Raw genomic sequence first — 15884 nt, forward strand, 5'->3', positions numbered from 1 at the left:
TAGAGAATATTTATTTATTTTTACAAGTTGTTTTAGCATTCATACTGACAGAGTCCGTCCCCTATAGTCCATTCTCTTAAACTCAGGTCGGGGGGGATGGCTAATATAAAGACGCGTATTTTATTTGCATTTGATTCATTTATGCATCTTTTTTTGAATTCGCCTATCTACAGCCAATATGAATCACTTTTAGTACTAAGAATAGGATAGGTATAAGTCGTCGTATTTTCCAGAAATATGTGCAATATTTCCGCGAACGGTCAACATTAAGTTGCATGCATATTATTAAATCGCTTATTTCTACAAGACGATCAACAAAAGTGAATGTTTTCCTGTGATAGAAACATTATTTTGTGTAAATTGTGAACACTATGTTAGTGCTTCTTGTATACATTAATATATCTAATCAGTTTGGGCCAGGTAAACATTGCTTTTCGGACGAAGCAGACGTTAATTACCCGATATGTAGATATGCATTCTATTAAATGCAAGCAATACATATAAATATAATTCGTTCGAATGTCAAACCAATAAAGTATCAGTCATACTTGTACATAACGCAAAATTGTTGGCATTTATTTTAGGACGTGTAGTTTTGGCTGGTTTCGTTTCCTTAATAAGCATAAAAACCATAACCAATTCAAATGTCTATTTTAGATCAATCTGTTTCGATAACTGGCAATCGGCCGGTGATTGAAAACAGCAGCCTATCTCTTCGGTGCAAACTTTCAACATGTTCCTCAGCCGACTGTACCTACAGCTGGACTTCATCGAATGCGATATCTGGAAACACATATCAACAAAACATAACGTTGACAAATATAACACGAGACTGGAATACAGCAACAATTTATTGCCAAGTCTATGTCACCTCGCCTTTGGCATTCATCGTTGGGTTAACCACAATGAACGTGCAGTGTAAGTATATCAGTATACCTATTTAATTCATGTGCGGTATTTAAAGGACACTTATTTAACATGCCAGAAGTAAAGTGTTTCTTCTTCTGAACTTGATTCTTATTTGCTATTCATTGACATATTATCGATGTTATTTTGCTTCCATTAATTTCTATGAGAGTTTTATGAAAAAGCCGTGTTGTTGATTAGTTAAGGTGGCTAGATACTACAATATAACTATAACGTTTTTGGAGGGTTTGAAGGTCGCCATCACGACAGCTCGCCGGAACCCAAAGTGTGCGCGCCAATTCTTTTGTATTGTCGTGCTGGCGACGTTTGAACCCACCAAAACAACAGAAAAACAAATAAGAGGCACACATACGACCTACAGTGTACCTATTCGCTTTTGGCGTGTTGGAAAAGCAGGAACGAAACATGCGCCAATTGAGACATTTGTCGTTCTTTCGTGTTGACTTGGTTTAAGGGCTCAAAACGAAAACACGCTAACACGAAAGAACAAGAAATAGCACAATTGTCGAAAACGTAAAATCAGAGGCGCCAAAACGCCAAACTTAGGATGAATTTGAAAATTTATAAACGCAGTTTCTTCTTAAATCAAAACAACAAATTTCCATTGCACAATGCATGCATAATCATTCAACAATATGTATTGTTTGCAAATGTTGTTGTGCGTCATGTTTAAAGAATAAAACAGAAAAAGCATTACAGAAAAAATACAACATACAGAAAATGTATTGATATGTGATCATTTTTATGAAATTCATATTGTTAAAAGCTCAACTTAAAGTTCGACTATGTACAGCACAAACGCCCTTTCAGTCATTTCGTGTTACCCTTTATTCTAGTTAACATATCATTCGCCACAAATTTGTTCAATTCATGTCATGTTAAAAAAATCAAAACGTAAAATTGAACGCAGTATGACCATATATATTCACACAGCCTGTGATCTCTCCTCTATTTTTACCTCTGATTAATAAACGTATACACTTTTTGAAAAAGTCATAGTGTGTTCTTTTACATAAATGATGATTCTGGTAAAAGTTAATATTTTGAGCTTCCACTTTCATTCATGTCGATTTTTATGTGAACAATCTTAATAATTGTTTTAAACATAATAGAAATAAACATGGCCAAAATTGACATCAATATATTTTTGATTGGAATATTACAATATATTATTTTATTTTAGCATTTTTGTTCATAGTCTTGATTAAATACATGCAAAGGTCACGTCAAGTGCACATTCTTTTTACTTTACCGCTGTTGTATGCTGTGTACAATAAATCACTTGATTGTGTAGAGACGGAACGTCCGAAATATCGATTAATTTTACCCAAGCCACCTAACCTTAGTGTAAGGCATCATTGATCAGAACATAATTTGCAGCGTATGGGACTACTTTCCGTCTTGTCGAGTGCAGTATTCGCGTATGATATCGACAGTCAAGATATGAGCGTCAATGGTTCCGGAATTATTGATCTATTACTGTCCTATGGAACCGTTTCTAGATACGATACAAACATGTACATGAGTACAGCAAAGAACTTAGAAAGTTCCATTTAGATCAAGAGAGAGATAACCATGAGTTTGATCGTGCTTTTAAAGTTTGCTTAAAAATGATTTCCCGTCTCGCCCAAAAGATATTTGTTGTTCAAAAATACACTAGGTTTGGGACAATATGCATGTACAAAATTATAATTAAAATTGGCAAGAAACATCACAATACTATAAAACCATGTTTATTATGTTTTGCAAAAAAAAATGTATGGCAACTAAAATATCTGTGCGTTTTCTAACCTGGTCCACATCTTAGCTACCAACGCATGACATGTTCGTTTATAGAACAGGCCATCTTGCAGATGGTCCTTTGTCAGCCACCATATCAGTCAGAAGCCCATTGACCGTGACTGGGAACTCATCGCCCCGTACCGCCATTACTTGTTCAAGCCCCGTCTGCAACCCTAGCTGCAATGCATACTGGTTCAACCCAAATATTAAGCACAACGCTTTTTTTTACACCGGTCAGTCGATACTTCGCTGGATCGTACTCTTGTTATGTGTCCAATGAATTTCGGACTAAACAGTTTGATGTCATCGTTCACTGAAAGTTATTTACTTGTTGAATGTGTCTTTAATATTGTTCAAAATATGAAATGGCATGTTTATCATATTGAAACTTATTATTCCAAGCATGTGGGCCAAATATGTATCGAAATATATATAAAAAAATACACTAATGCAAAGTGGTCTACAGTTTCAACAGTCAAAGCATTGTCTGTACATAATGACATGTATGCTTCTGATTCTTCTGTATGGACAATATCATGTATTTTGTTATCTTTACGTCTCCCAATATTTACCTATTATCATAAACAATAAAACATAATTGAATTTAAAAAAATCAAAATGTAAAATTGATCGAAGTATGGTCATATATATATGTATATATATGTAATAAGCACAGTTTAGATCATGATACCACGGCATAGGAAAGTAGGTTTATTTGTGTTTAACCGTTAAATTACTTAACAATTGGGCATTGCCAAAATTTTATAAATGTATTCCATTTTTATCTGAAAATTAATCCTATTTAATTACTATTTAGATCTTTAAGTGCATACAAATCATGTTATTGTAAACACATTCATTTGAATTTAACAACACAATAAATGAATGAGTATAAATACAAACACAATTTATTAAAACAACTATTAGTACTTAACCAATCCTATGCTTCATGAACTTCGTCAAAGCAATTTAATTGTGTCCCAATTTTTAGGCCGATACGGACATTTTGTTGCAGAAGCATACATGTGTAATAAACCAATATGCAATAACACAAAAACATTTATTTGGGAATTTCAAACATTGTACATGTCCTATTTTGAAGATTTTTCGAATAAAATACGAACACTAATTTAATATTGCTGAAGTCAATTGTTTCTTCATCTGAAAGTGATTCTAATTTGTTATTCCTAGACATGTTATCGGTTTTAGTTTACATCCATTAAAATCTATGAGAGTTTTATGATATAGCCATGTTCTTGGTTAGTTAGGGTGGCTGATTTCTATCATATTGCTTTAACGTTTTGGCGGGTTTGAAGGGCGCCATCACGACAGCTAGCCGGAAACCTAAGTGTACGCGCCAATTCGTTCGTGTTGAGGTGCTGGTTTTTAAATCCGCCAAAACACCATAACGACAAATCAGAGGAACTTAGTGTGTACTTATTCATATTTTTCGTGTTGAACAAGCAGGAACAAAATGCGCCAATTTTAACATTGTTCGGTCTTGCGTGTTGCCTGATTAAAGGAACACGCCAACATGAAATAGTAAGGTAGGGCATAATTGCCGAAAACGTCAAATCAGAGGCGCCAACACGCCAAACTGATGATGAATGTGGACCTTTATAAACACAGTAGATTCGTTTAAAGCTGCAAAAAAAATTATTATTCTCAAAAAATTGTGCATACATTTATATTTTGTTTTTCATGAATTTAAAGCAATAAACATAGCCAAGTTATCACATTGCTCTACAATATTTGTATTTGTTTTATTTCATATGCCATAAATGTAGACTCAGTACAATTGCGATAATTTCTAATGCACGTATATGCAAGTCTTAGTATTGTATAAATGTGGGAAAAATGCAGGAAAATAATGTCCCTGTAAGTACCGTCCACAACAAAGTAAACAAGAATCACACAAAAGTGTTTCATCTGGAGAAAATCATTCTTCTACAGACATTTCTGACATACTAGTAATGGTAAAGAAGCATACTGAAGTAAGTTTTAATTTATGTTAAGAATTTGAGACGAATGTGACAAGAATTAGGAATTATGTTGCAATTATGTCACTTTATCGATTTAAAACGACGGCAGGCTTCTTTAATCGTATCGGTTACTAGAAAGAATATGTATGAAGTATCGCAAAAAGGAAATAGGAAATGTGTTAATATTGTATAGATACATTTCACCTTCAAAATGATTTTAATCGAACAAATATTAACATCTGTACTTAGTTATCATAACATTGTTCGGTCTTGCGTGTTGTCTGATTAAAAAGAACACGCCAACATGAAATAGTAAGGAAGGGCATAATTGTCGAAACCGTCAAATCAGAGGCGCCAACACGCCAAACTGATGATGAATGTGGACATTTATAAACACAGTACCTTCTTAAATAAAAAATAAAAATCCGTTACACAATTCAGGCATAATTATTCAGCAATGTGTATTGTTTGTAAATGTCGTTTTGCGTTAAGTTTATATAATACAACATAAACAGTATTACAGAAAAATTTCATCAGAAAGAAAACTTCTTTTCATGTGATCATTTCGATAAAGTTTATATTGTTAAAACCTCAACTTAAAGTTCGACAATGTACAACAAAAACGCGTTTTCAGTATTTCCTTGTTACCTTTTATTCTGCCTATTAAGTGCACATATCATGTACCATAAATGTGTAAAGTGTTTCAATTCATAAAACGGAGTGCTTAAACGTTAATTGTGCTTACATATCGATTTAACGTTTTTAAGTCAATGCTTTCTTTAAGATGGACCATCGTCAGCCACCGTATCAGTCAGTAGTCCGTTGACTGTGACTGAGAACACATCGCCCCCTACCGCAATCACGTGTTCAAGCCCCGCCTGCAACCCTCTCTGCAACGCCAACTGGTTCAACGGCTCGACCAAAATACTTAACACAACACTGTTTAGTACACCGATTAGTCGATACTTCGCGGGATCGTACATTTGTAATGTTTCCAATGCAGTTGGATTTTGGACTACACAGCTTGATGTCATCGTCAACTGTAAGCTATTTACTTGTTGAATGTCTCTTTGATATTTTTCAAAAGATTCAAAGAAATGTTTATTGATGTATTTAATGTAGTCGCCGTTTTGATGTTACTACTCACTTGTACGAATTATTGTAATTTTATTTCATGAACGCAGTTGAGCCTATAATGACAAGCAATATAATGCGAGAGCTCTTGATACAGTTACTAAATGATTATATACCAGTAAAAATACTATAACATTTTCTGACGTGTATAGATTGACTTTTCAATTAATGTGGGTACGATATGTATCGAAATGTATATTAAAATGTGGTATTCAGTTTCAACATTAAAAGCTCAATCTTTACATAATGATATTTATGCTATTTATTCTTTATAATGCAATAATATCAGTTTTTATTCCCCATTGACATATTTCTTTTTGACATCTACGCTTATATATTTATATATATATATATATATATATATATATATATATATATATATATATATATATATATATATATATATATATATATTTATATATATATATATATATATATATATATATATATATATATGCCATAGTATTCTAGAAAGTCCTTACAAAATTAGGTGCAATATAATATGGTTTACTTCATCTAAACAAAAAACTAAAATTTGATGCATGAGTTGATTCAGGAATAACAATTTACCTAAATTGGCAGTAAAAACAAGAAATGATTCCCACTGTATCTTCACATGTTTCCTTGATCCCTCAGCAAAAGCTCGTCTTTTTTATCCTTCCAAATCCCTACAAAGCCAAGACATCTGTTTGTCTGAAACAACATGCAACACTACCAAAGATTACAAATTGTGAAATACTTTTCTTGTACCACATGATTATAAAACTAACGTCTTTTGTAACGTCTTCAATTTTTTTTATATGGCTATCATTTAAATGGCATCTAGACAAATGATCGAATATCCTGTAATCAAAACCAAAACGTTGTACCGCCTTAATTTAACATTCGTTTAAAGCTGCAAAAAAAAAATATTATTATCAAAAAATTGTGCATAGATTTACATTTTGCTTTTCCTGAATTTAAAGCAATATACATAACCATTTTATCACATTGCACTACAATGTTTGTATTTGTTTTATTTCATATGCCATAAATGTAGACTCAGTACCATGGCGATAATTTCTAATGCACGTATATGCAAGTCGTAGTCTTATATAAATGTGGGAAAAATGCAGGATAATAATGTCCCTGTAAGTACCGTCCGCAACAAAGTAAACAAGAATCACACACAATTGTTTCATCTGGAGAAGACCATTCTTCTACAGACATTTCTGACACACAAGTAATGGTAAAGAAGCATACTGAAGTAAGGTTTAATTTATGTTAAGACTTTGGGACGAATGTGACAAGAATTAGGAATTATGTTGCAATTATGTCACTTTATCGATTAAAAACGACGGTAGGCTTCTTTAATCGTGTCAGTTTTTAGAAAGAATTTGTATGAAGTATCGCAAATAGGAAATAGGAAATGTGTTAATATTGTATAAATACATTTCACCTTCAGAATGATTTAATCGAACAAACTTTAACTTCTGTACTTAGTTATTATAACATTGTTCGGTCTTTAAAGGAACACGCCAACATGACATAGTAAGGAAGGGCATTATTGTCGAAACCGTCAAATGAGAGGCGCCAACACGCCAAACTGATGATGAATGTGGACATTTATAAGCACAGTACCTTCTTAAATAAAAAAAATCCGTTACACAATGCAGTCATAATTATTCAGCAATGTGTATTGTTTGTAAATGTCGTTTTGCGTTAAGTTTATATAATACAACATAAAGAGTATTACAGAACAAATTCATCGGAAGAAAACTTCTTTTCATGTGATCATTTTGATAAGATTTATATTGTTAGAACCTCAACTTAAAGTTCGACAATGTACAACACAAACGCGTTTTCAGTATTTCCTTGTTACCTTTTATTCTGCCTATTAAGTGCACATATCGTGTACCATAAATGTGTACAGTGTTTCAATTCATAAAACGGAGTGCCTTAACGTTAATTGTGCTTACATATCGATTTAACGTTTTTAAGTAAATGCTTTCTTTAAGATGGACCATCGTCAGCCACCGTATCAGTCAGTAGTCCGTTGACTGTGACTGAGAACACATCGCCCCCTACCGCAATCATGTGTTCAAGCCCCGCCTGCAACCCTCTCTGCAACGCCAACTGGCTCAACGGCTCGACCAAAATACTTAACACAACACTGTTTAGTACACCGATTAGTCGATACTTCGCGGGATCGTACATTTGTAATGTTTCCAATGCAGTTGGCTTTTGGACTACACAGCTTGATGTCATCGTCAACTGTAAGCTATTTACTTGTTGAATGTCTATTTGATATTTTTCAAAAGATTCAAAGAAATGTTTATTGATGTATTTAATGTTTTCGCCGTTTTGATGTTACTACTCACTTGTACGAATTATTGTAATTTTATTTCATGAACGCAGTTGAGCCTATAATGACCGGCAATATAATGCGAGAGCTCTTGATACAGTTACTAAATGATTATATACTAGTAAAAATACTATAAAATTTGCTGACGTGTATAGATTGACTTTTCAATTAATGTGGGTACGATATGTATCGAAATGTATATCAAAATGTGGTATTCAGTTTCAACATTAAAAGCTCAATATTTACATAATGATATTTATGCTATTTATTCTTTATAATGCAATAATATCATGTTTTTATTTCCCATTGACATATTTCTTCTTGACATCTACGCATATATATATATATATATATATATATATATATATATATATATATATATATATATATATATATATATATATATGTGTGTGTAAATATACGCCATAGTATTCTAGAAAGTCCTTAAAAAATAGGTGCAGTATAAAATGGTTTACTTCATCTAGACAAAAAAACTAAAATTTGATGCATGAGTTGATTCAGGAATAACAATGTACCTAAATTGGCAGTAAAAACAAGAAATGATGCCCACTGTATCTTCACATTTTTCCTTGATCCCTCAGCAAAAGCTCGTCTTTTTGATCCTTCATAATCCTTACAAAGCTAAGACATCTGTTTGTCTGAAACAACATGCAACACTACCAAAGATTACAAATTGTGAAATACTTTTCTTGTAACACATGAATATAAAACTAACGTCTTTTGTAACGTCTTCAATTTTTTTATATGGCTATCATTAAAATGGCATCTAGACAAATGATCGGATAACCTGTAATCAAAACCAAAACGTTGTACCGTCTTTATTTAAAATTCATTTAAAGCTGCAAAAAAAAAATTATTCTCAAAAAATTGTGCAAAGATTTACCTTTTGCTTTTCCTGAATATGAAGCAATATACATAGCAATTTTATCACATTGCACTACACTATTTGTATTTGTTTTATTTTATATGCCATAAATGTAGACTCAGTAAAATGGCGAATATTTCTTATGCACGTATATGCAAGTCTTAGTCTTGTATAAATGTGGGGAAAATGCAGGAAAATAATGTCCCTGTAAGTACCGTCCACAACAAAGTAAACAAGTTTCACACAAAATTGTTTCATCTTTAGAAGACCATTCTTCTACAGACATTTCTGACATACTAGTAATGGTAAAGAAGCATACTGCAGAAAGGTTTAATTTATGTTAAGACTTTGGGACGAATGTGACAAGAATTAGGAATTATGTTGCAATTATGTCTCTTTATCGATTAAAAACGACGGTAGGCTTCTTTAACCGTGTCAGTTATTCGAAAGAATATGTATGAAGTATCGCAAATAGGAAATAGGAAATGTGTTAATATTGTATAAATACATTTCACCTTCAGAATGATTTTAATCGAACAAATATTAACATCTGTACTTAGTTATTATAACATTGTTGATGAATGTTGACATTATTAAACTTAGTACCTTCTTAAATAAAAACAATTCCGTTACACAATGCAGGCATAATTATTCTGCAACGTGTATTGTTTGTAAATGTCGTTTTGCGTTAAGTTTATATAATACATGTACAACATAAACAGTATTACAGAAAAATTTCATCAGAAAGAAAACTTCTTTTCATGTGATCATTTTGATACAATTTATATTGTTAAAACCTCAACTTAAAGCTCGACAATGTACAACACAAACGCGTTTTCAGTATTTCCTTGTTACCTGTTATTCTGCCTATTAAGTGCACATATCATGTACCATAAATGTGTAAAGTGTTTCAATTCATAAAACGGAGTGCTTAAACTTTAATTGTGCTAACATATCGATTTAACGTTTTTAAGTAAATGCTTTCTTTAAGATGGACCATCGTCAGCCACCGTATCAGTCAGTAGTCCGTTGACTGTGACTGAGAACACATCGCCCCCTACCGCAATCACGTGTTCAAGCCCCGCCTGCAACCCTCTCTGCAACGCCAACTGGTTCAACGGCTCGACCAAAATACTTAACACAACACTGTTTAGTACACCGATTAGTCGATACTTCGCGGGATCGTACATTTGTAATGTTTCCAATGCAGTTGGGTTTTGGACTACACAGCTTGATGTCATCGTCAACTGTAAGCTGTTTACTTGTTGAATGTCTATTTGATATTTTTCAAAAGATTCAAAGAAATGTTTATTGATGTATTTAATGTAGTCGCCGTTTTGATGTTACTACTCACTTGTACGAATTATTGTAATTTTATTTCATGAACGCAGTTGAGCCTATAATGACAAGCAATATAATGCGAGAGCTCTTGATACAGTTACTAAATGATTGTATACTAGTAAAAATACTATAAAATTTGCTGACGTGTATAGATTGACTTTTCAATTAATGTGGGTACGATATGTATCGAAATGTATATCAAAATGTGGTATTCAGTTTCAACATTTAAAGAGTTTGGGACGAATGTGACAAGAATTAGGAATTATGTTGCAATTATGTCACTTAATCGATTAAAAACGACGGTAAGCTTCTTTAATCGTGTCAGTTATTAGAAACAATATGTATGAAGTATCGCAAATAGGAAAAAGGAAATGTGTTAATATTGTATGAATACATTTCACCTTCAGAATGATTTTAATCGAACAAATATTAACATATGTACTTAGTTGACCTGGTCATTTTACCAAATGGCAAACTATGGAAAATGTTATATATATTTCAAAGTACATTAATCCATACATCTTAAAATAAAGTGATAATACCAGAACGACAAATCAGAGGGACTTAGTGTGTACTTATTCATATGTTTCGTGTTGAACAAGCAGGAACGAAATGCGCCAATTATAATATTGTTCGGTCTTGCGTGTTGCCTGATTAAAGGAACACGCCAACATGAAATAGTAAGGAAGGGCATAATTGTCGAAAACGTCAAATCAGAGGCGCCAACACGCCAAACTGATGATGAATGTTGACATTATTAAACTCAGTACCTTCTTAAATAAAAAAAAATCCGTTACACAATGCAGGCATAATTATTCTGCAACGTGTATTGTTTGTAAATGTCGCTTTGCGTTAAGTTTATATTATACAACATAAACAGTATTACAGAAAAAATTCATCAGAAAGAAAACTTCTTTTCATGTGATCATTTTGATAAAATTTATATTGTTAAAACCTCAACTTAAAGTTCGACAACATACAACAAAAACGCGTTTTCAGTATTTCCTTGTTTCCTTTTATTCTGCCTATTAAGTGCACATATCATGTACCATAAATGTGTACAGTGTTTCAATTCATAAAACGGAGTGCCTTAACGTTAATTGTGCTTACATATCGATTTAACGTTTTTAAGTAAATGCTTTCTTTAAGATGGACCATCGTCAGCCACCGTATCAGTCAGTAGTCCGTTGACTGTGACTGAGAACACATCGCCCCCTACCGCAATCACGTGTTCAAGCCCCGCCTGCAACCCTCTCTGCAACGCCAACTGGTTCAACGGCTCGACCAAAGTACTTAACACAACACTGTTTAGTACCCCGATTAGTCGATACTTCGCGGGATCGTACATTTGTAATGTCTCCAATGCAGTTGGCTTTCGGACTACACAGCTTGATGTCATCGTTAACTGTAAGCTACTAACTTGTTAAATGTCTCTTTGATATTTTTCAAAAGATTCAAATAAATGTTTATTGATGTATTTAATGTAGTCGCCGTTTTGATGTTACTACTCACTTGTACGCATTATTGTAATTTTATTTCATAAACGCTGTTGAGCCTATAATGACCGGCAATTTAATGCGAGAGCTCGTGATACAGTTACTAAATGATTATATACCAGTAAAAATATTATAAAATTTGCTGACGTGTATAGATTGACTTTTCAATTAATGTGGGTACGATATGTATCGAAATGTATATCAAAATGTGGTATTCAGTTTTAACATTCAAAGCTAAATCTTTACATAATGCTATTTATGCTATTTATTCTTTATAATGCAATAATTTCATGTTTTTATTTCCCATTGACATATTTCTTCTTGACATCTACGCTTATATATATATATATATATATATATATATATATATATATATATATATATATATATATATATATATATATATATATATATATATATATATATATGCCATAGTATAATAGAAGGTCCTTAAAAAATTAGGTGCAATATAAAATGGTTTACTTCATCTAAACAAAAAACTAAAATTTGATGCATGAGTTGATTCAGGAATAACAATTTACCTAAATTGGCAGTAAAAACAAGAAATGATTCCCACTGTATCTTCACATGTTTCCTTGATCCCTCAGCAAAAGCTCGTCTTTTTGATCCTTCCGAATCCTTACAAAGCTAAGACATCTGTTTGTCTGAAACAACATGCAACATTACCAAAGATTATAAATTGTGAAATACTTTTGTTTGTACCACATGATTATAAAACCTATTTTAACAAATGGCAAGCTATGGAAAATTTATATATATTTCAAAGTACATTAATCCATACATCTTAAAATAAAGTGATAATACCAGAACGACAAATCAGAGGAACTTAGTGTGTACTTATTCATATTTTTCGTGTTGAACAAGCAGGAACGAAATGCGCCAATTTTAACATTGTTCGATCTTGCGTGTTGCCTGATTAAAGGAACACGCCAACATGAAATAGTAAGGAAGGGCATAATTGTCGAAAACGTCAAATCAGAGGCGCCAACACGCCAAACTGAAGAAGAATGTGGACATTTATAAACAAATTACCTTCTTAAATAAAAAAAAATCCTTTACACAATGCAGGCATAATTTTTCACCAATGTGTATTGTTTGAATATGTCGTTTTGCGTTAAGTTTATATAATACAACATAAACAGTATTACAGTAAAATTTCATCAGAAAGAAAACTTCTTTTCATTTGATCATTTTGATAAAATTTATATTGTTAAAACCTCAACTTAATGTTCGACAATGTACAACAAAAACGCGTTTTCAGTATTTTCTTGTTGCCTTTTATTCTGCCTATTAAGTGCACATATAATGTACCATAAATGTGTACAGTGTTTCAATTCATAAAACGGAGTGCCTAAACGTTAATTGTGCTTACAAATCGATTTAACGTTTTTAAGTAAATGCTTTCTTTAAGATGGACCATCGTCAGCCACCGTATCAGTCAGTAGTCCGTTGACTGTGACTGAGAACACATCGCCCCCTACCGCAATCACGTGTTCAAGCCCCGCCTGCAACCCTCTCTGCAACGCCAACTGGTTCAACGGCTCGACCAAAGTACTTAACACAACACTGTTTAGTACCCCGATTAGTCGATACTTCGCGGGATCGTACATTTGTAATGTTTCCAATGCAGTTGGCTTTCGGACTACACAGCTTGATGTCATCGTTAACTGTGAGCTATTAAATTAATAAATGTATCTTTGATATTTTTCAAAAGGATCAAAGAAATGTTTATTGATGTATTTAATGTAGTCGCCGTTTTGATGTTACTACTCACTTGTACGAATTATTGTACTTTTATTTCATGAACGCTGTTGAGCCTATAATGACAAGCAATATAATGCGAGAGCTCGTGATACAGTTACTAAATGATTATATACAAGTAAAAATTCTATAAAATTTGCTGACGTGTATAGATTGACTTTTCAATTAATGTGGGTACGATATGTATCGAAATGTATATCAAAATGTGGTATTCAGTTTTAACATTCAAAGCTAAATCTTTACATAATGTTATTTATGCTATTTATTCTTTATAATGCAATAATTTTAATGTTTTTATTTCCCATTGACATATTTCTTCTTGACATCTACGCTTATATATATATATATATATATATATATATATATATATATATATATATATATATATATATATATATATATATATATATTTATATATATATATATATATATATATATATATATTTGCCATAGTATTCAAGAAAGTCCTTAAAAAATTAGGTGCAATATAAAATGGTTTACTTCCTCTAAACAAAAAACTAAAATTTGATGCATGAGTTGATTCAGGGATAACAATTTACCTAAATTGGCAGTAACAACAAGAAATGATTCCCACTGTATCTTCACATTTGTCCTTGATCCCTCAGCAAAAGCTCGTCTTTTTGATATTTCCAAATCCTTACAAAGCTAACACATCTGTTTGTCTGAAACAACATGCAACACTACCAAAGATTACAAATTGTGAAATACTTTTTTTGTACCACATGATTATGAAACCTATTTTAACAAATGGCAAACTATGGAAAATTTATATATATTTCAAAGTACATTAATCCATGCATCTTAAAATAAAGTGATAATACCAGAACGACAAATCAGAGGAACTTAATGTGTACTTATTCATAGTTTTCGTGTTGAACAAGCAGGAACGAAATGCGCAAATTTTAACATTGTTCGGTCTTGCGTGTTGCCTGATTAAAGGAACACGCCAACATGAAATAGTAAGGAAGGGCATAATTGTCGAAAACGTCAAATCAGAGGCGCCAAAACGCCAAACCGATGATGAATGTGGACATTAATAAACAAAGTACCTTCTTAAATAAAAAACAAATCCGTTACACAATGCAGGCATAATTTTTCACCAATGTGTATTGTTTGAATATGTCGTTTTGCGTTAAGTTTATATAATACAACATAAACAGTATTACAGAAAAATTTCATCAGAAAGAAAACTTATTTTCATTTGATCATTTTGATAAAACTTGTATTGTTAAAACCTCAACTTAAAGTTCGACAATGTACAACAAAAACGCGTTTTTAGTATTTCCTTGTTACCTTTTATTCAGCCAATTAAGTGCACATATCATGTACCATAAATGTGTACAGTGTTTCAATTCATAAAACGGAGTGCTTAAATGTTAATTGTGCTTACATATCGATTTAACGTTTTTAAGTAAATGCTTTCTTTAAGATGGACCATCGTCAGCCACCGTATCAGTCAGTAGTCCGTTGACTGTGACTGAGAACACATCGCCCCCTACCGCAATCACGTGTTCAAGCCCCGCCTGCAACCCTCTCTGCAACGCCAACTGGTTCAACGGCTCGTCCAAAGTACTTAACACAACACTGTTTAGTACCCCGATTAGTCGATACTTCGCGGGATCGTACATTTGTAATGTTTCCAATGCAGTTGGCTTTCGGACTACACAGCTTGATGTCATCGTTAACTGTAAGCTACTAACTTGTTAAATGTCTCTTTGATATTTTTCAAAAGATTCAAAGAAATGTTTATTGATGTATTTAATGTAGTCGCCGTTTTGATGTTACTACTCACTTGTACGAATTATTGTAATTTTATTTCATGAACGGTGTTGAGCCTATAATGACCGGCAATATAATGCGAGAGCTCGTGATACAGTTACTAAATGATTATATACCAGTAAATATATTATAAAATTTGCTGACGTGTATAGATTGACTTTTCAATTAATGTGGGTACGATATGTATCGAAATGTATATCAAAATGTGGTATTCAGTTTTAACATTCAAAGCTAAATCTTTACATAATGCTATTTATGCTATTTATTCTTTATAATGCAATAATTTCATGTTTTTATTTCCCATTGACATATTTCTTCTTGACATCTACGCTTATATATATATATATATATATATATATATATATATATATATATATATATATATATATATATATATATATATATATATA

At 32.3% G+C, this 15884-nt stretch overlaps 1 protein-coding gene across 1 annotated transcript in view; it reads left to right on the top strand.

Moving 5' to 3' along the window:
- The first annotated feature begins 905 nt into the window (after positions 1–905).
- LOC127852496 (hemicentin-2-like) overlaps positions 906–15884 on the top strand; it is a 40542-nt gene continuing 25563 nt past the window's right edge. Inside the window, exons 1-6 of the mRNA XM_052386453.1 lie at positions 906–918; positions 5476–5733; positions 10047–10304; positions 11546–11803; positions 13325–13582; positions 15125–15382. Coding sequence (XP_052242413.1) covers positions 906–918; positions 5476–5733; positions 10047–10304; positions 11546–11803; positions 13325–13582; positions 15125–15382 — 1303 coding nt within the window. The remainder of the gene's footprint in view (positions 919–5475; positions 5734–10046; positions 10305–11545; positions 11804–13324; positions 13583–15124; positions 15383–15884) is intronic.

The sequence above is a fragment of the Dreissena polymorpha genome, chromosome 12 (assembly GCF_020536995.1).
Source record: "Dreissena polymorpha isolate Duluth1 chromosome 12, UMN_Dpol_1.0, whole genome shotgun sequence".
Taxonomy (NCBI): domain Eukaryota; kingdom Metazoa; phylum Mollusca; class Bivalvia; order Myida; family Dreissenidae; genus Dreissena; species Dreissena polymorpha.